Here is a 22,151-nt window from a genome sequence, read left to right as displayed (position 1 = left end):
CTGATTCTCTTGGACCTATCTGTGGCTTTTGACACTGTGGATCACCAACTCCTCCTCAGTAGTCTCCGCTCCATCGGTCTCAAGGACTCTTGCCTGGTTTTCCTCCTATCTCTCTGGCCGCTCCTTTAGCGTCTCGTTTTCTGGCTCTACTTCTTCTCCTCTTCCCCTTGCTGTCGGGGTTCCCCAGGGATCAGTCCTGGGTCCTCTACTCTTTTCACTCTACACATCCCCCATTGGAAAAACAATAAGTAGATTTGGTTTCCAGTACCACCTCTACGCTGATGACACCCAACTCTATACCTCTTCCGCCAACATCACCCCTGCACTCCTACAGAATACCAGTGACTGTCTCTCTGCTGTCTCAGACATCATGTCCTCTTTATATCTGAAACTAAATCTTTCTAATACAGAACTTCTTGTTTTTTCTCCATCAACTGATACTGTACCTAACCCTGACATTTCCATCTCGGGATGTGGTACTACCATAACTCCCGGGCAGCAGGCTCGCTGTCTTGGAGTTATACTTGACTCTGATCTGTCTTTCACTCCCCATATTCAGTCTCTTTCACGTTCTTGTCACCTGCATCTCAAAAACATTTCCTCCCGTTTCTCACTACTGAAACTGCTAAAACTCTCATTATTGCTTTGATTCTCTCCCGCCTCGACTACTGTAACTCTTTACTAATAGGCCTTCCTTTCTCCAAACTTTCTCCTCTCCAGTCCATCCTTAATGCCGCAGCCAGACTCATCTTCCTCTCCAGCCGCTACACCGACGCCTCCTCCCTGTGCCAGTCACTACACTGGTTACCAATTCAGTCCAGAATACAGTACAAAATCCTCAGTCTCACACACAAAGCTCTCCACAATGCTGCACCTCCCTACATCTCCTCTCTCATCTCTGTCTACCAGTACAAAGAACTGTCCAAGATATAAAGAAGTCAGCATAGAAACCATAAAGAGGTAACTGAGCCGTCACTTCTCTCCCACAATCCTGGGGCCACTCATTGTTATATGTACAAACTACTGGAAACTACAGGCCCTGCTGCTGTGTGCACCGACACCTAGAGAATCCCAGGAGCAGAGTTCCTGCTTAACACGCTGTCAGTATTCTACACTGAACACCATTTCTATTAATGTGTGAGATGGCTCCACCCCCTCTGTCTATACCCACCTTCTATTACCTTATGACTATGCTCCAATATACACATAACAAGTGACCCCTCCCCCGAGGAGCCTCATCCACCCAATCCCCATATCAGCAGCTGTGTGCGCTGGAAGATCTTATCTCCTATATTCCTTACTTCTTATATATCCTTGTACAGTTATTGTTAGAACCACAAACATTAACCCTTACTTACCCTGTTCCCCCATCAGACCAGTGTAATATGGAGGCAGGAGGCCTATGGTACGCCATGACAGCTGGGGCCAACAATTGTCTATAAATGTTCCCCAACACCTATAGGACTTTTTATAATGTGTAAAGTTCTTCCATCAGAATAATGTCCTAGAAGCCAGAAGATAGAAGTGATTTTGTGTCTCTAATCTGGTCATGTCCTGGAATTCTTCATCACTGGAATAAGTCCCTTCTCTCTGAGGTGTTTGGGTCTCCAGTAGCAGCTCCCCATGGATTATGCCTGTTGGGTCTTCTCCATGAGGAGCAGTGAATATCACAACCATATATCACACTCTTCTCCTACCATGTAAACTATAGTGATGACATCGCTGGATCGGTGACTACGTTCTAAAAGAAAACTTTTATTAACAATTGGGAACAAGTTTGGAGATGCAGTATATGATATATGTATAAATGTCAGATATCCTATGTACATGGTTAATATATAGATGTGTTATCTCCATCATTTATTACTCTCAATTGTCTTCTCTTCAGTGTGAATTCTTTCATGTCTGATAAGTGTTGACCTCTGAGTAAAACATTTCCCACATTCTGAACATGAAAATGGTTTCTCCCCTGTGTGAGTTCTTTGATGTTTAACAAGTTGTGATTCATAAATAAAACATTTCCCACAATCTGAGCATGAAAATAGCTTTTCTCCTGTGTGCATTTTTAGATGTCCAATAAGCATTGATTTCTTAGTAAAATATTTGCTACATTCTGTGCATGAAAATGGCTTCTCCCCTGAATGAGTTTTTTGATGTTCAACAAGGCTTGATTTCTGAGTAAAACATTTTCTACATTCTGTGCATGAAAACGGCTTCTCTCCTGTGTGAGTTCTTTGATGTTTAACAAATTGTGATTCAAAAGTAAAACATTTACCACATTCTGAGCATGAAAATGGCTTCTCTCCTGTGTGTATTTTTAGATGTCCAATAAGTATTGATTCCTGAGTAAAACATTTCCCACATTCTGAACATGAAAATGGCTTCTCTTTGTGACTTCTTTGATGCTTAACAAGATGTGATTTATCGTTAAAACATTTCCCACATTCAGAACATGAAAATGGCTTCTCCCCTGTATGAGTTCTCTGATGTTTAACAAGATTTGATTTCTGAGCAAAACCTTTCCCACATTCAGAACATGAAAATGGCTTCTCTCCTGTGTGAGTTTTTTCATGTTTAACAAGATTTGATTTCTGAGCAAAACATTTCCCACATTCTGAGCAGGAAAATGGCTTCTCTCCTGTGTGTGTTTTTTGATGATCACTAAGACTTGATTTGTGAGTAAAACATTTCCCACATTTTGTGCATGAAAATGGCTTCTCTCCTGTGTGAGTTTTTTGATGATCAACAAGGCTAGATTTCATAGTAAAACATTTCTTACATTCTGTGCATGAAAATGGCTTCTCCCCTCTGTGTGTTCTCTGATGCTTCACAAGATTTGATTTAAGAGTAAAACTTTTCCCACATTCTGAACATGAAAACGGCTTCTTCTTATTTCGCTTTACAAACTGTAATGGCTCAAAATATAGGCCCTGTATAGCAGGATGAGATGAATCTTTAGGTTGGACTTGTATAACAGGATGAGATGACAGATCTTGGCTGTGAAGGGCTGAGGGTGTATCTGGGATAATGGAATGTTCTTCATATGTATCTTGTGTGATATCATCATCTGCTTTATAATCTGAAGATATAAGATTCTCCTCTGATCTCCTGGTACAAGAATCTGCCAAGAAGAAAACAGATTATTTTTAAGTAATAACTTTAAACCCTTAACGATCCAGAGCCATCCCTTCTAAGAGCCATATTTTCTTCCTTTTCCATCTACAGAGTCATATGGGGGCTTGTTTTTTGTAGGAACAATTGTACTTTGTAATGACACCCTTCAGCGTACCATAAAATATTCTGTGAAACAAAAAATTATTGTGAGATGAAATTGAATTAAAGATGCAATTTTGAAGATAGTGGGAAGGTGCGGGTTCGTTTTTACGCTGTTCGATTGTTAAAAGAGTTGAGCGAATTTACAGTAAATTCGATTCGTCACGAACTTCTCGGCTCGGCAGTTGATGTCTTTTCCTGCGTAAATTAGTTCAGCCTTCAGGTGCTCCGGTGGGCTGGAAAAGGTGGATACATTCCTAGGAAAGAGTCTCCTAGGACTGTATCCACCTTGTCCAGCCCACCGGAGCACCTGAAGGCTGAACTAATTTATGCAGGATAAGTCATCAACTGCCGAGCCGAGAAGTTCGTGACGAATCGAATTTACTGTAAATTCGCTCATCTCTAATTGTTAAACTAGTAAAATATAGCAAAAAAAAAAAACGAAGTTAAGAATAAAAAAAAAAAACAACAACAAAATATTGCTGTAAATCGCCCTATTCTCACCCCCTATATTTAGTTTTCTGTCTATGGAACTTTGTAAGGGCTATTTTTTGTTTTTTTTTGTTTGATTGTTTGCTTTATATCGGTTGCAATTTTTTTGTTTGTTTAGGTCATTTACCGAATGGAATCAAGAACATATTTTAATAGTTCCCACAATTCCATACGCAGTGAAACTAAATGTATTTATTTCAATATATTCTTTAGGGGGGGGGGGGGGGGGGAAAGGTGGGTAATTTTCTATGTACTGCATTGATCCATCGGATTTGCGCAGTATTCGTACCGCCTGCCATAAGCTGGCACTGCACCACCAATGTCACTTATAAAGGTGGTTTAAATGTCGCTGCCAACCCTGACAGCGCCATCTGCAGAGATCAGGTAGTAGCGGCGTCCCCCGGGTATGGAGCGGGCTCAAGCCCTGTCCATATACCCTAGATGGCCCTAGGACATAGATATACATAATGAGTCGTAAAGGGACAAAAACATCAAAATAAAACTTATGGACACCCAAGTGATGATCAGCATAACCCAAGGAATCAGAAGACCTGATGTCATTCTTAAAAAAGCACTGTGGGATTTATTTCTGCTTATATAGTGCAGCATAGGCTATTCTCCATGAATAATGTAGGGGGTTTTGTGTTTGCCTTGTGCTTACCTCTTTTAGCTGGTGTGGCAGGCATAGATTTTTTAGCCATCTTAATTCTATTTCAGAATCAGAAATGATTTTCTCATCCTACCTATATTTCCCATGAATCCTCTCGCTTTGCACAGAGAGAGGGGGTGGAGTCTCATTGCTGCAATTCACCTAATAAGACCAACATAATCACCGGACTAGACTCTAGGAACAAGAAGGCTGAACTGCTAAGAATCATAGGTGGTTTGGAGTCAGTTCACACTACATGCAGTTTTGATGCTTTTTCTTATTAAAGTGTGATTTTATAGCCACGACGTAAAAGAGATTTGACCTATGATCCCAACTGAGATGTTGTATAAAGATATGAAGTCTTCAGGCTGTGCTCACAGATTTTACTGCATTTTTAACACATTTAAAAAACATTTTTTATCGCAGTTAATAGCACAATTTTTGCAGAGAATTTGGAAAAATCATAGCAAAAATCTTGCAAAAATACAATGTGTGAACACAGCCAGAGATATCTTGATCCCCTATAGAGCAGCAGCAGTATACAGAAAGAGCTGGAATTAATGTGTATAACTACTATATGTCCTGATTCCATAGAGATAGCAGCAGTATACAGATAGAGCTGGAGGGATTGTGTATAACAACTATATATATCCTGATCCCATAGAGATAGCAGCAACAGTATACAGATAGAGCTGGAGGGGAGGTAAATAACTACATATCCCGACCCCATAGAGATAGCAGCAGTAAACAGAGCTGGAGAGGAGGTGTATAACTACTATATATCCTGATCCCATAGAGATAGCAGCAGTATACAGATAGAGCTGGAGAGGAGGTGTATAACTACTATATATCCTGATCCCATAGAGAGAGCAGCAGCAGTATACAGACAGAGCTGTAGGGGAGGTATATAACTACTATGTATCCTGATCCCATAGAGATAGCAGCAGTATACAGATAGAGCTGGAAAGGAGGCGTATAACTATATATATTCTGATTCCATATAGATAGTGGCAGCAGTATATAGATAGAGCTGGATGGGAGGTATATTACTACTATATATCTTGATCCCATAGAGATAGCAGCAGTATACAGATAGACCACACACTTATATCACATATAGAAATTCCTGAGAATAAGTGAGAATAACTAGACTCACGGAATAGAGCCACAGGATCCAGGCGATGCACTTCTCAGAGCAGAAGGAAGTAAGCCACGCCCCCTCCCATAGCCTTTCAATGAGGGGGCGGGGCGGGGCTATGGCGTCACGAGGTCCCGGCTCCAGCGTTCAGAACAGTTTGTTCCAAACGCTGAGCAGTGGAGTACCCCTTTAAATAGTCCCTGTTCACAATAACTTTATTAGTACCGACAATTAAGAAAAAAGTGCACATTAAAACAAGATATATGCATATATATCAAAATACATTGATATCTTTACGTTCATTGGGGCCAATTGGGCCTAGCGCTCCCATTCTTAGTATCAATATTGTTTCACATTGTAAGAGCATCTGGTGGCGATCTCCTCCATTCTGGGGAGCATCAATCACAGGATGCGGGTGTAGAGGCAGTCAGACGCCCACTGGTCCGCACACAGATGATTATGCCTGTAAAGCTTTATTTCTTGTCCTCAGTTACAATGCCTTTCATTTTGATCAAGAGTGGTTTTGGCAGCAATCGGGGACTGCGATGGGGACCCCGGCCACGCCAACTTTTGCTAATGCATTTTTGGAGGATCTGGAGGATTGGATGGTATTCTCACTTAGAAACCAATTTTTTAGGCAAATACATCTTTTCTTGCGCTATATAGACGATATTTTTGTCGTTTGGGCCGGGTCAGCGGAGGAGTTCTCAATAGTAATACCTCCCATATGTATTTTAGTGACATTGGAAACAAAACTGCCACTTTCCTGATATTCAGGTGACACTTATTGGGGAAGGTATTCATATACATTAGAATCTCCCAATAGTGGACACCCTTGGGGAATAAAAAAAGGTGTCCACTATTGAGAGATGTCCCCTATTGGGAAAAAAGGCTCAAAAATCTTTCTAAATGATGGAAAACTATCCTGTACTCACTCCAGAGTATAATTCCCTATAAAACATGATAAAAAGCAATATTACAGTACAATCTCCCCTTATCCACCCCACCCGTATCATTTCATCACCCCTTTATACCCAGTGCCACCATATGCCTTGTGCCTAATTACCCCCCCCCCTACCCCACATCATTTCCTCTTGATCCCCCTGTGCCATTTCATTCCCAATTATTACCCGCTGTGAAAATTCATCAAACCCCCCCCCCCCCCCCCTTTATAAAGTGGCCCAAGGGGATAAAGAGGGAATGAAATGGCACAGGGGGTGGTAAAGAGGGGGGTGATGAATTTGCACAGAGGGTAATAAAAGGGGAATGAAATGGCACAGGAGAGGATCAAGGGGAAATTATGTGGGACGGGGGGGGGGGGTAATAAAGGGGGAATGATTTGGCACAGGGGGGGGAATAAAGTGGCACAGGGAGGGAATAAAGTGGCACAGGGGATTACGGAAGAAGGGGGGGGCGAATGATGTGGCCGACGTTTGTGCAGAAGCAGGAGATCACTGTTTAAACAGCAGTCTTCTGCTTCTGTGCTGGGGCTGCTGCAGGGGAGTGCAGGGGGGGCCTGGGCCCCCCTGGAGTCTGGGCCCCTTACTGGGGTATTGGCTGTATCCTCAGACGCCGGCCCTTTGTTCACTGTAGGGCCGGCACATAAGCCTGGTTGTCCCCTAATGGGAGTGTTTTGTCCCCCTACTGGGAGCGTTTTGTCCCCTATTGGGAGCATTTTGTCCCGTAAAGGGAGCGTTTTGTCCCCTATTGGGAGCATTTTGTCCCGTAAAGGGAGTGTTTTGTCCCCTATTGGGAGCGTTTTTCCCCTATTGGGAGCGTTTTGTCCCCTATTGGGAGCATTTTGTCCCGTAAAGGGAGCGTTTTGTCCCTTATTGGGAGCATTTTGTCCCCTTCTGGGAGCGTTTTGTCCCCTTCTGGGAGCGTTTTGTCCCCTTCTGGGAGCGTTTTGTCCCCTATTGGGAGCGTTTTGTCCCCTATTGGGAGCGTTTTGTCCCCTACTGGGAGCGTTTTGTCCCCTACTGGGAGCATTTTGTCCCCTTCTGGGAGCGTTTTGTCCCCTTCTGGGAGCGTTTTGTCCCCTATTGGGAGCGTTTTGGCCCCTATTGGGAGCGTTTTGGCCCCTACTGGGAGCGTTTTGTCCCCTTCTGGGAGCGTTTTGTCCCCTATTGGGAGCGTTTTGTCCCCTATTGGGAGCGTTTTGTCCCCTACTGGGAGCGTTTTGTCCCCTTCTGGGAGCGTTTTGTCCCCTTCTGGGAGCGTTTTGTCCCCTTCTGGGAGCGTTTTGTCCCCTATTGGGAGCGTTTTGTCCCCTATTGGGAGCGTTTTGGCCCCTATTGGGAGCGTTTTGGCCCCTACTGGGAGCGTTTTGTCCCCCACTGGGAGCGTTTTGTCCCCCACTGGGAGCGTTTTGTCCCCCACTGGGAGCGTTTTGTCCCCCACTGGGAGCGTTTTGTCCCCCACTGGGAGCGTTTTGTCCCCCACTGGGAGTGTTTTGTCCCCTATTGGGAGTGTTTTGTCCCCTTCTGGGAGTGTTTTGTCCCCTATTGAGAGCATTTTGTCCCCTACTGGGAGCGTTTTGTCCCCCACTGGGAGCGTTTTGTCCCCCACTGGGAGTGTTTTGTCCCCTATTGGGAGTGTTTTGTCCCCTTCTGGGAGTGTTTTGTCCCCTATTGAGAGCATTTTGTCCCCTATTGGGAGTGTTTTTGTCTCCTATAAGGTGTGTCTGCATCCACTATTGGGAGTGTCGCCTATTCGGAATATGCAAATACATTAAGTCTTATGGGACTCTGCCAGGGAATTAATGTCCGTTATTGAGAGGTGTCCACTAAGGGAGTTTTCACTGTAGTAGTTATCCTACGTATATTAAACCAATGTTTCCCAACCAGCGTGCCTCCAGCTGTTGCAAAACTACAACTCCCAGCATGCCCGGACAGCCGAAGGCTGGGAGTTGTAGTTTTGCAACAGCTGGAGGCACCCTGGTTGGGAATCCCTGTATTAAACGCTCTTTGCCATACGGACAATTTGTCCGACTGCGTCAGATTAACAATGATGATGCCTCTTTTCACCAACAGGCTGGGATACTTAGCAAAAAAACTGGAGGAATGTGGTTATCCTGCCCCGCTTATTCAACATGCAGAGAATAAGGCTAAATATAGGAACAGACAGCACCTTCTGTACAATTCTAACATCATAAAAAAGATTGTCTGAAAATGAAAGAAAAACAGTCTGATGAATAATCGAATAAAATTGGCTATTTGTAAGAATTGGCATATAATTAAAAGGGGTATTTCGGCTTCATACATCTTATCCCCTATCCAAAGGATGCCAGGGGTCCCGCCACTGGAACCCCAGCGATCTCAGTGCAAACCCCGGCATTCTCTGCCTTCAGTTCACCGGGCGCTGCCTCCGAGGCCGAGACGTGACATCACCGCCACGCTCCCTTGTGATGTCATGCCACACCCCCTCCATTCAGGTCTATGGGAGGGGGCGTGACGGCCGTCACGCTCCCTCCCATAGACATGAATGGAGGAAGCGTGGTGTGACGTCACGAGGGGCGTGGCTGTGACGGCACATCCCCGTCTCCGTGGCAGCACCTGGCACAGAATGCAACGGGACCCCTGCGATCATACATCTTATCCCCTATCCTTTGAATAGGGGGATAAGATGTATAAAGCCGGAATTCCCTTCTAAAGGGGTACTCTGCCGGAAAACAATTTATTTTAAATCAACTGGTGCCAGAAAGTTAAACAGATTTGTAAATTACTTCTATTAAGAAATCTTAATCCTTCCAGTACTTATCAGCTGCTGTATGTTCCACAGGAAGTTCTATTCTTTTTAAATTTCCTTTCTGTCTGACCACAGTGCTCTCTGCTGACACCTCTGTCGAGAATAAGAGCAAATCCCCATAGCAAACCTCTTCTGCTCCAGACAGTTCATGACATGGACAGAGGTGTCAGCAGAGAGCAGACAGAAAAGAAATTGAAAAAGAAAATAACTTTTTCTGTAGTAAACAGCAGCTGATAAGTACTGGAAGGATTGAGATTTTTTTTTTTTAATAGAAGTAATTTACAAATCTGTATAACTTTCTGGCACCAGTTGATTTAAAATAAATTTCCCCCCGGAGTACCCCTTTAATGATGATCCTGTGTTTACTGAGAAAGCACAATCATCGCTGCAGAAATTTGAGGATCTCATTAGTTCATGGTAGAATGAAGGTCTCTACCCCCAGAAATTGGCTACGAGATGCCGTCCCTAAGGGCAACCACAAATGAGCCGGTGTTTCGGCAATTTTCTGGGTCAGACAGAGCTGGTAATTATGGATTTTTTCACTTGTAGGACTGCATATGTGCAGCACATATGGTAAGTGCGGCACAGCTCACTCGGTCGCCCCTCCCGCGTCCCGGACAGAACCGGACCTTGGTTCACATATGAATTGAAAGAAGCAAATGTCCAGCGCGGATGTCAAGCAATACGAAATTTCTTTATTCAGCCATAACGCAAAGTGATGACAGGTGACGCGTTTCGGCCGCAATCAACGGCCTTAGTCTACGACTAAGGCCGTTGATTGCGGCCGAAACGCGTCACCTGTCATTACTTTGCGTTATGGCTGAATAAAGAAATTTCGTATTGCTTGACATCCGCGCTGGACATTTGCTTCTTTCGACTGCATATGTGGTATGTGCGCGATTGTATGCGATTTTCATCGGGCCTATATTGGCAAGACGATTCGCCCGTTATTTAAACGCTTTAATGAACATGTACGGTCATTGAAAATGGAGGTAGAATCATCAAGATTAATAAGACATGTGTGATTCTCATAATACGGAGCCAAGATGTATGAGGTTTTTAGGATTGAAAATGGTTGATGCCCCCCAGTATTGGAGGAAATCGCCACCAAATGCTCTTACAATGTGAAACGTCATTGATACATAGAACGGGAGTGTAAGGCCCAATGGAACCCAATGAACGTAAAGATATCAATGTATTTTGATATATGCATATATCTTATTTTTAATGTGCATTTTTTTCTTAATTGTCAGTACTAATAAAGTTATTTGAACAGGGACTATTTGAAGGGAGTAGAGTTGTTTTGTAATGAGGCTGTGAAGAAGCTGTAAGAGCGAAACACTTGTTGCCTGTGCGCTGAACGTTTGCTGCCAATAAAGTTTTGTCGGACAGATGACGTGTGCTGCACAGATTTCCTTTCTCCACGTTTTCTCCACGTGCCCTGCCGGCATATGCTGGAGGATCTGTACAAGTAGTGTAAGGCCATCAATGATTATACCATATATCCGGAAGGAAGAAAAATGCAGCACTCACCAGCAATGTATATCCCCTGTGTCTGATGAGGTGTATGGGCAGTGATATACATATACTTCCCATCATGCTCCTGGGGCCTGGATGAGGCGCGTCATCAACGTGTAAGTTTCCTTTCCTTGTAGAATCCCCGCACATCATGTAACAATGTGACAGTGTTGTCTGTATGAAACAAGATACACAGCGCTGGTAAGTGCCCAGTCTTTCTTCCTTCCAGATGTATAACTGGGACTATGTGATGTGGACTATGTAACAGCAGTATATTTAAGCACATAATCCGGTGTACGGTGAAGTCCTGGAACGAATGGTCTACAGGCGGCGCCAACCATGTCCTTTTGGTGAACGTTGAATGATTCTATCATGTACCAGATCACCAAAGCCGGGAGCTTGTGTTATATTGGGCTCAGGCAGAGGCGGCTCATCAGGGACGTCATCTACTCAGGACCTTCCAAGAGGACAAAGATGTGAGGACAACAGCGACATCAACAATGTCATCTCCCGGATATTCTTCTCAGAGCAAACACTTACAATGATGGAACAAAGGATGAAATATAAAGAGAAGAACAGATTCGACATCTTGGTCGCCTGAATAAGACACAATTACTTTTTTTCAAGCATTCCTAAAATTCCCCCATTTTGGTTTTATACAGAGGGTCTAAGAGTGCGTCTATCCAGTACTCATCTCTTATCTTCATGCCCACATTACGACTGTCACCAAACAAACAAAGCATACAGCTCGCCATTCTTCACAGCTTTTCGGAGGGCCACACTGGTTCCACCTCCTTCCCATACTGCCATGTTTGGTCATCATAGTAGTCGTCATCATCACTGTCTCCTTCTGTAGGTTTCTCGTCCCCTATCCCATAATCTTCCTCCTCAGGTCCCACTTCCTCGTCCTCCTCATCCGGCTCCTCCTCAAGGAGAACATCCATACTGCTGCCAGCCAGATATGAATCCTCCTCCATCCCTCCTTCCTCAATTCTCTCGTGAGTATTTGCTCCAGAAGGAATATCAATAGCATTACATCATTAATTCTAGAAATGACTGGACCTGGTTTTGCCCGAAAGGTTAAACTTTTCTAATGTTTGGCTTCATCATCATAAATCAGGAGTTGTGGACGTCTAGCCAATGGTGAGTCTTCTTGGCATCCACACCCTACACCACTTAGTCCAGAACAGGGACTGTCTCCAAGTTGTGGAATTGCTGTTTTTGGGGGGTGATTACACAAGTAGGCAGGGACAGTGGATCTGGAGAGCAGGAGTGCACTGTTCACTGCCCAACAATTCCACTGTTGTCGTTGCTGACAAATCTTGTTGCCTCTTTAAAAAGGCCTGAGCACATGATAGGAGTCTCTAATTAGCTGCCAATACCTGAGCTGAAAGTCACACTGGCTCCAAAAGCTGTCTGTCTACTGCATTATGGTAGTTTATAGAAAAAAATTCCCCAAACGTGGCGCTTCTCCCATAAAAGATTTTCTTTATTTGAACATCAAAAGGTATAACAGGAGGGTGCTATCACCATCCTGTTATACCTTTGATGTTCAAATAAAGAAAATCTTTTATGGGAGAAGCGCCATGTTTGGAGAATTTTTTTCTATAAACTACCACAATCCATTTCTGCTTGCTGACTCTTTTGGAGGATTGGGTGCTCCAAGGCTGCTGACCCGCTCAGTGATATGCTGCTCTAGACGTTATGCTCTGAGCGTAACCAACTCCGGTGAGCATAACTTATCTACAACCTTTGCTCATATATACTATGGTAATACACTCCTCCTCTCTCTTTTTTTGTCTCTTCAGTTAATTGTCTACTGCAAAGTTAACCTGGCAAAGTTTTTGTTTCACAAAACTTTTATACCGCAGGCAGTGTTCTGGAGCAGCTAGTGACATCTGTCAGGTACAGGCCACACAATCAGATCATCGAGCAGACAACACCAGATGACATATGACGAATGACACAGTCACTCTGTTGGGAAGGATGGGGAGATGATGTCCCACTGATGATGTCCCACTGTCACAAACCTGGGGCATATAAACAGTGTGGGGTGAACAGAAGGATCAGAATAATTTGCAGGGCACAGAAGGGGCATTCTTTTCTGCATTTAGTGTTTACTACTCACCTGGGCAGTTACCTGCAGAGATGTCCTTCTTATACTGCTCATCACCGCTCACATCTGTCTCTTCTTTTTTCGTTATGTCTGGAGCATAAATATAGGTCAGATCTTTCCCTGTAGGAATGTCCTCCTTATACTGCTCATCACCGCTCACATCTGTCTCTTCTTCTTCCTCCTTTATGTTCGGAGCATTAATATTGTTCGGATCTTCTACCTGAATCATAGGATGTAGAAAAAATATTGTAAAAGTCATAAGTCAGAAGGACAAGTCACGTGGGATGTTATAGATGAGCAGGAGATGAGGGTCATGGAGGGTTAGGGGACTGACCACAAGAGCTTCACAGCCCTTCTACAGATCATAGGGAATATCTCCATCTACCTGATCATCCTGGGGAAGAAGATGACGGGGACACCTCTCTGGTGCTGTTCTCTTACTGGATCTGACTGTAGGGAACACATACAGAGACTGAATTCATTCTTTACATACAAATAATGAGAGGACGTGTGTATATAGTCATGTCTATTACCTGCTGATGTGAGGGGCTGCTGATCCTCCATCATCACCTGATCCTTGTACTGATCCTTGTGTCCTTCTACATACTCCCACTCCTCCCTGGAGAAATAGACCGCCACGTCCTGACACCTTATAGGAACCTGACACATAATGATACAGTCATCACCCCGACCCCTCCAGTGGTGTTACTGTATAATGTCCCAGCATTCCCAGCAGTGTCACCTCTCCAGTCATCACCAGACCCCTCCATTACTGTATAATGTCCCAGCAGTGTCACCTCTCCAGTCACCACCAGACCCCTCCATTACTGTATAATGTCCCAGCAGTGTCACCTCTCCAGTCATCACCAGACCCCTCCATTACTGTATAATGTCCCAGCATTCCCAGCAGTGTCACGTCTCCATTCATCACCAGTCCCCTCCATTACTGTATAATATCCCAGCATTCCCAGCAGTGTCACCTCTCCAGTCATCACCAGACCCCTCCATTACTGTATAATGTCCCAGCAGTGTCACCTCTCCAGTCATCACCAGACCCCTCCATTACTGTATAATGTCCCAGCAGTGTCACCTCTCCAGTCATCACCAGACCCCTCCATTACTGTATAATGTCCCAGCATTCCCAGCAGTGTCACCTCTCCAGTCATCACCAGACCCCTCCATTACTGTATAATGTCCCAGCATTCTCAGCAGTGTCACCTCTCCAGTCATCACCAGACCCCTCCATTACTGTATAATGTCCCAGCATTCCCAGCAGTGTCACCTCCCCAGTCATCACCAGACCCCTCCATTACTGTATAATGTCCCAGCAGGGTCCCCTCTCCAGTCATCACCAGACCCCTCCATTACTGTATAATGTCCCAGCAGTGTCACCTCTCCAGTCATCACCAGACCCCTCCATTACTGTATAATGTCCCAGCAGGGTCACCTCTCCAGACAGCAGCTCCATCATCTTGTTGATGAGTTCTCGGATCTTCTGTTCATCCATTTCCTCATGCATCAGGGAGTGAGGTGGGGGCCCCAGGATTGGGCTCAGGTTTCTTCCCCATCCTTCACACACAGGGGCCCGACAGCGCCCACTAGAGGACTTCTTCACTACTGTGTAATCCTGTGTATGGAGAGACACATTAATATCACTACATACATTCCCAGAATCCCTCACCTCTCCAGTCATATCCATCTGTTATTACATAGATAAGAATGAGGTCATGTGACATAACTCCCAGAATCCCTCACCTCTCCAGTCATATCCATCTGTTATTACATAGATAAGAATGAGGTCATGTGACATCACTCCCAGAATCCCTCACCTCTCTAGTCATATCCATCTGTTATTACATAGATAAGAATGAGGTCATGTGACATCACTCCCAAAATCCCTCACCTCTCCAGTCATATCCATCTGTTATTACATAGATAAGAATGAGGTCATGTGACATCACTCCCAGAATCCCTCACCTCTCCAGTCATATCCATCTGTTATTACAGAGATAAGAATGAGGTCATGTGACATCACTCCCAGAATCCCTCACCTCTCCAGTCATATCCATCTGTTATTCCATAGATAAGAATGAGGTCATGTGACATCACTCCCAGAATCCATCACCTCTCCAGTCATATCCATCTGTTATTACATAGATAAGAATGAGGTCATGTGACATCACTCCCAGAATCCCTCACCTCTCCAGTCATATCCATCTGTTATTACATAGATAAGAATGAGGTCATGTGACATCACTCCCAGAATCCCTCACCTCTCCAGTCATATCCATCTGTTATTACATAGATAAGAATGAGGTCATGTGACATCACTCCCAGAATCCCTCACCTCTCCAGTCATATCCATCTGTTATTACATAGATAAGAATGAGGTCATGTGACATCATTCCCAGAATCCCTCACCTCTCCAGTCATATCCATCTGTTATTACATAGATAAGAATGAGGTCATATGACATCACTCCCAGAATCCCTCACCTCGCCAGTCATATCCATCTGTTATTACATAGATAAGAATGAGGTCATGTGACATCACTCCCAGAATCCCTCACCTCTCCAGTCATATCCGTCTTTTATTACATAGATAAGAATGAGGTCATGTGACATCACTCCCAGAATCCCTCACCTCTCCAGTAAGCCGGAAGAGTATCTGTAGGGTGAGGTTTATGATCCTGTCGGCCATCTTGTTCCTGTCTCTCTCCATGGTTGATGGGTCATCCAGGAGAATTCTCTTATATAGAAGATATCAGCAGAGGATCCTGGATTGGAGAAATCTGAAGGGAAGAAGAGGAGACGATGATAAACCGCACCAGATTCTATGGAGAAATAAAATCCATTTCCTGCAGATAATCTGGGGAAACATTATAGGGGTTTTCAGATTTCTCTAAAAATCAGCACACAATGGAGGAGATTTATCAAAACCTGTCCAGAGGAAAAGTTGCCCAGTTGCCCATAGCAACCAATCAGATCGCTGCTTTCATTTTTAACATGGCCTCTGCAAAATGAAAGAAGCGATCTGATTGGTTGCTATGGGCAACTGGGCAACTTTTCCTTTGCACAGGTTTTGATAAATTTCCCTCATTGTCCCAGGGCTGTAAAATAACAGACTAGAGCGTCACCTCCTGGTCCTCCAGGTCCTTCTGGTAACTTCTTCGGATGTCCTCTCCCTGCTCTGCTGAAGACGTTCTGAATACACCGCAGCCTCACTGATTCAAGACAATTCAAAATAAAAAAAAGACAATTCGAAAAATAACACATTTGGCATCGCCCCATGTGAAATTGTTTGTACAATTAAAATACAATGTAAATGAATAATAAGTGATCTATGCCAAAATGATACCAATATTATTTACCAATTATGGGGCATACAGCTCTGTAGAGAGAAAAGTGGAATTTTAAATTGAAATATATATATATATATATATATATATATACACACACATACATATTAGGGATCGACCGATTATAGGTTTGGCCCACATAGGCCGATATTCACGATTTTGGGAGTTATCGGTATCGGCAAATACCTTTCTGATAATCCGATAATCCCCCGACCCCCACACCGCGCCGCACCACCCACCGCCCCGCGAGGATAGGAGATAAGTTATAGATCACAGGGGGGGGGGGGGGGGGGGGGGGGGGTTAGACCGCTGGGACCCCCACGATCTCCTGTACGGGGCCCCGGCAGCCGGCATGAAGGGACAGGCGCCCTCCCATAGACTTACATTGAGGGGCGGGACATGATGTCACAAGGGGGCGGAGTCGTACATCACGAAATAGTCACGAAATACAGGTGAGCAAGCTTAGCCCGGTGAACCCGGTTTAGCTCTGAATTTCGGGGTGACAGTGGCTCGTGGAACTTTCGAACGAAAATACCGGCCATGCTAATTTGCATAATTAATTATATATGCGGAACATCACAGGATACACATGTGGGGGAGATTTTGTCCTATTCTGACCCCTATCACTTTTTTATTTCTCCTTACACGGGCCTGTATGAGGGATCATTTTTTGCGCCCCGATCTGTGGTTTTTAACATTATTGTTTCGATGTGACTTTTTGATCGCTTATTTTTTATTTATTTTTTAAATTAAATTCTGGAGTTGCAGTTAGTTACTAACTACAACTCCCAGCATGCCCTGATACAGCCTGTGGCTCAGCAGCTGCTCCTAATGAAAACTACAACTCCCAGCATGTTGGACTATATAGTAGTATATAGTATAGACCAGTGTTTCCCAACCAGGGGTGCCTCCAGCTGTTGCAAAACTACAACTCCCAGCATGTTGGACTATATAGTAGTATATAGTATAAATCAGTGTTTCCCAACCAGGTGGTGCCTCCAGCTGTTGCAAAACTACAACTCCCAGCATGTTGGACTATATAGTAGTATATAGTATAAATCAGTGTTTCCCAACCAGATGGTGCCTCCAGCTGTTGCAAAACTACAACTCCCAGCATGTTGGACTATATAGTAGTATATAGTATAAATCAGTGTTTCCCAATCAGGTGGTGCCTCCAGCTGTTGCAAAACTACAACTCCCAGCATGTTGGACTATATACTAGTATATAGTATAAATCAGTGTTTCCCAACCAGGTGGTGCCTCCAGCTGTTGCAAAACTACAACTCCCAGCATGCCCAGACAGCCGTTGGCTGTCTGGGCATGCTGGGAGTTGTAGTTTTGCAACAGCTGGAGGTGCTCTTGTTGGAAAACACTGGTATAGGTTATGGTGCAACATCCCAGGAGTTGGATAAATACCGGCCACTGCATTGCCGGTATTTTTTATGTTACCATTGGTTACCGCATGTTGCCATAACAGCCTTAAAACCACTTGAATACATTCCCAGCAGTGTTATAATGGGGTTCAGGGGCTGATTCTATTGGATCACAGAGAACTAGTTCAAAAGTATCTACACATACCTCCACCTGCAGACTGTACAGGAGCCGTGTGCTTACAGGACCTGCGATGATGTCACCGTCATGTGATCAGTCACATGGAGGAGGAGGAGTCACATGATCAGGGGCTGCTGCTCTAGGCTCATCTGCTCAGTGTATGCAGGACTCTGCTGTGCTGGTTGTGAATATAATTATTATTATTGTTGTTGTTGTTATGCGCCCTTGGTTCCAGGTTCTTGGTTGTTATCACTGCCTCCAAAATACAGTCCCATGTAAATAACATCACCCCCTCCCAACATACAGTCCCATGTAAATAACATCACACCTCTCTTCATCCTCCTCCAACATACAGTCCCATGTAAATCACATCACACCTCTCTTCATCCTCCTCCAACATACAGTCCCATGTAAATCACATCACTCCCCTCCCTTCATCCTCCGCCAACATACAGTCCCATGTAAATCACATCACTCCCCTCCCTTCATCCTCCTCCAACATACAGTCCCATGTAAATCACATCACCCCTCTCCCTCCATCCTCCAATATGCAGTCCCATGTAAATAACATTACTCTCTCCCTTCATCCTCCTCCAACATACAGTCCCATGTAAATAACATCACCCCCTCCTTCATCCTCCTCCAACATACAGTCCCATGTAAATAACATCACCCCTCTCCCTCCATCCTCCAACATACAGTCCCATGTAAATAACATCACTCCCCTCCCTTCATCCTCCTCCAACATACAGTCCCATGTAAATAACATCACCCCTCTCCCTCCATCCTCCAATATACAGTCCCATGTAAATAACATTACTCTCTCCCTTCATCCTCCTCCAACATACAGTCCCATGTAAATAACATCACCCCTCTCCCTCCATCCTCCAACATACAGTCCCATGTAAATAACATTACTCCCTCCCTTCATCCTCCTCCAACATACAGTCCCATGTAAATAACATCACCCCTCTCCCTCCATCCTCCAACATACAGTCCCATGTAAATAACATCACCCCTCTCCCTCCATCCTCCAACATACAGTCCCATGTAAATAACATTACCCCCTCCCTTCATCCTCCAACATACAGTCCCATGTAAATAACTACATGTTAATGTAGCAGAGGTGAGTGCGCCCTGAGCTGCTCTAGTTAGTTCATTAGGGGAATACACCATCTATATAGCTGGCTGTATACGGTGATCAGACGGCCACTTACCCACCTCCGTTTATGCTCCGTCACTAGACGTGGAGCTACACAGGAAGATGACAGAGCATGTAAGTTTTAAAGGGGTACTCCACCCCTAGACATCTTATCCCCTATCGACTGCAGCTCCACAGACATCTGGTGCACGGAGCGAACTTCATGCCGGATGACTGGCGATGCTGGGCAGAGGCTCGTGACATCACTGCCACACACCCTCAATGCCAGTCTATGGGAAGGGGCGTCACGAGCCTCCGGCGCTGCACCCAGCACTAAACGAACGCCGGGTGCAGCAGGGAGTTCGCGGGGGTCACCTGCGGCAGGACGCCCATGATCATACATCTTATTTCCTATCCTTTGGAAAGGGGATAAGATGTCTAGCGGCGGAGTACCCCTTTAATAAAACAATTGGTAATACAATACTCCATAAAGAACTGAAATCATACAGCGCCCACAAGGTCCTCCTGCTCAAGAACACATGTACAGGCCGTCTGAATTCTCACAACGAACATCTGAATGATTTAGCGGAGAATAGGGTGAAAGTGTTGGGGTCAAATTAGACCAAAATCAAGATTTTTGGCATCAACTCAACTCTTTGTATTTGGAGGAGGAGCAGGAATACCGACCCAAGAACATCATCCCCCGACATCAAACATGGGGGGTGACAAATTATGATTTGGGGATGTTGTTCTGCAGAGGGGACAGGACAACTTCACAGCATCTGAAGGGACGATGGATGGGGCCATTGACGAAGCGCATTGGCGTGAAACGTGCATTGGGGTAGGTGCAGGTATACATGGCTCTGCTTTGGTTGTTTGTTTGTATCTTCTGATTTCTGTTGCTCTTGTCCGCAGCATTTCACTTTCCATTCATTATGCTGTCAGACTGTCATGTTTGTAGTCTTTGAGGTTACAGCAGTGATTTCTTCCTTTTTGTATACCATCTGTCTTAGGCTGGGTTCACACCACGTTTTCTTAAATACGGTTTGGAGGAGGGGGCGGGGCTTAATCGCGGCGCCCGCACTCAGCCGTATTTGGGAACCGTATTTAATGCAAGTCTATGAGCCGACCGGAGTGAACCGCAGCCTCCGGTCGGCTTAGTTTTCGGCCGTATGCGGTTTCCCGACCGCAGGCAAAAACGTGGTCGACCACGTGGTCTGGCAATGCAGGAGCTCATAACATCACAGCCATGCCCCGCTCGTGATGTCGCGGCTACATCCCCTCAATGCAAGCCTACGGGAGAGGGCATGACGGCCATTACGCCCCCTCCCATAGACTTGCATTGAGGGAGTGTGGCCATGAGGTAACGAGTAGGGATCGACCGATATCGTTTTTTTTAGGGCCGATACCGATAATCGGTCGATCCCTAGTCACGACCCTCCGGCGCTGCGCCTGACGCTGTAAATGAACGCCGGGCGCAGCAGGGAGATCGTGGGGGTCTCAAGCAGCAGGACCCCCGCCATCATACATCTTATCCTTTAGCCTTTGGATAGGGGATAAGATGTCTAGGGGCAGAGAACCCCTTTAATCCCATAGAAAATCTATTTTTTCAAAGACTAGGCACAGTGCCATATCTGAAAAAAGAAAGTAAGGCAAAGTCAGGGTCCGAGTTTAGGAATTACAGCTCTACGTAAGCACAGAGCAGCATCACAAGGGCTGGCTAGAAGTAGCACAAGCCCGCCACTGCCTGCAACTACCACAAGCCCGCCACTGCCTGCAACTACCACAAGCCCGCCACTGCCTGCAACTACCACAAGCCCACCACTGCCTGCAACTACCACAAGCCCGCCACTGCCTGCAACTACCACAAGCCCACCACTGCCTGCAACTGCCACAAGCCCACCACTGCGCGCAACTACCACAAGCCCACCACTGCGCGCAACTGCCACAAGCCCACCACTGCGCGCAACTGCCACAAGCCCACCACTGCCCGCAACTGCCACAAGCCCACCACTGCCCGCAACTGCCACAAGCCCACCACTGCCCGCAACTGCCACAAGCCCACCACTGCCCGCAACTGCCACAAGCCCACCACTGCCCGCAACTGCCACAAGCCCACCACTGCCCGCAACTACCACAAGCCCACCACTGCCCGCAACTAACACAAGCCAACCACTGCCTGCAACTACCACCAGCCCACCCCTGCCTGCTTTCCACTGGTTACAACGACAACCAGCCCACCAATGCCTGCTGTCCACTGGCTAATACTTGCATTAATCCAGCACTGCCTGCTTTCCGCTGGCTACTACGACTACCATTAGTTCACCACCCTTGCTGCTGCTGCTGCTGTCAGCCAGACCTACACATATACAACCCTTGATCACAAAAAAGGGATAATTATTATTTTTTTGGCTTTTCATAAAAAAGCTAATTTATCTTCACCATTTTGGAACACCAATCCTGTTGCAATTCCCATAAAGGGAGAATTTTTGAAATACATGGAAAAAGCCATTTTGCTTCTTTACTTGCCAGCCACAAAATCTGTTGCAACTCCCATAAAGGGAGATTTTTTTTTTTTTTACATTTCAATATACACAAAAACAATTTCTTCACTATTTTTAGACACCAAAAACAGTCCTGTTGCAACTCCCAAAATGGGATAATTCTTGGAACACTTCGAAAAAGCCTTTCTAATACCTCCATTTTAACACCAGCAGGCATCCGCCAACGACCAGGGATACTTTATGCACCTTTAGTTTTGTGTTAAAAAGCCTACAATATCGGCAAGCAATGTGTGTTTTAACAAGCTCATAGTTACCATGAGTTACCACATATGGCCATAACTGACATTAAAGGGGTACTCCACCCCTAGACATCTTACCCCCTATCCAAAGGATAAGATGTCTGCTGGGGACCCCCGCAATCTCTTATGCAGCACCCACTTGTCAACAGCTGCAGGGAGAGAAGATCTCTCCGTGTCTGACAACTCACGATACAGGGGCCGGAGTAACGTGACATCACGGCCCTGCCCCCTTGTGACATCACACCCCGCCTCCTCAAAGCAAGCCTATGGGAGGGGTCATGGCGACCACCAAAGACTTGCATCGAGGGGGCAGGGCCGTTACAATACTCCAGCCCCTGTATCATAAGTTAGACACAGATCGATCT

The 22,151-nt window shown here is 45.3% G+C and overlaps 1 protein-coding gene across 1 annotated transcript; it reads right to left on the bottom strand.

Annotated features, from left to right (window-relative positions):
* Positions 1 to 1,006: 1,006 nt before the first annotated feature.
* LOC130297701 (oocyte zinc finger protein XlCOF22-like) lies at positions 1,007 to 20,740 on the bottom strand. The gene is made up of 9 exons (XM_056550470.1): positions 19,637 to 20,740; positions 17,870 to 18,020; positions 16,070 to 16,156; positions 15,577 to 15,724; positions 14,381 to 14,560; positions 13,467 to 13,593; positions 13,319 to 13,383; positions 12,946 to 13,153; positions 1,007 to 3,121 (listed from the first exon to the last, which is right to left on the bottom strand). Exons 4-9 carry the CDS (start codon positions 15,652 to 15,654, stop codon positions 1,857 to 1,859), a joined length of 1,923 nt encoding a protein of 640 aa, XP_056406445.1. The 5' UTR covers positions 15,655 to 15,724; positions 16,070 to 16,156; positions 17,870 to 18,020; positions 19,637 to 20,740; the 3' UTR covers positions 1,007 to 1,856.
* Between the last annotated feature and the right edge of the window lie 1,411 nt (positions 20,741 to 22,151).

Source organism: Hyla sarda, chromosome 1, assembly GCF_029499605.1.
Source record: "Hyla sarda isolate aHylSar1 chromosome 1, aHylSar1.hap1, whole genome shotgun sequence".
In the NCBI taxonomy this organism is placed as follows: Eukaryota; Metazoa; Chordata; class Amphibia; order Anura; family Hylidae; genus Hyla; species Hyla sarda.
Note: the sequence above shows the minus strand (reverse complement) of the source record. Positions and strands in the feature narration are given on the sequence as shown.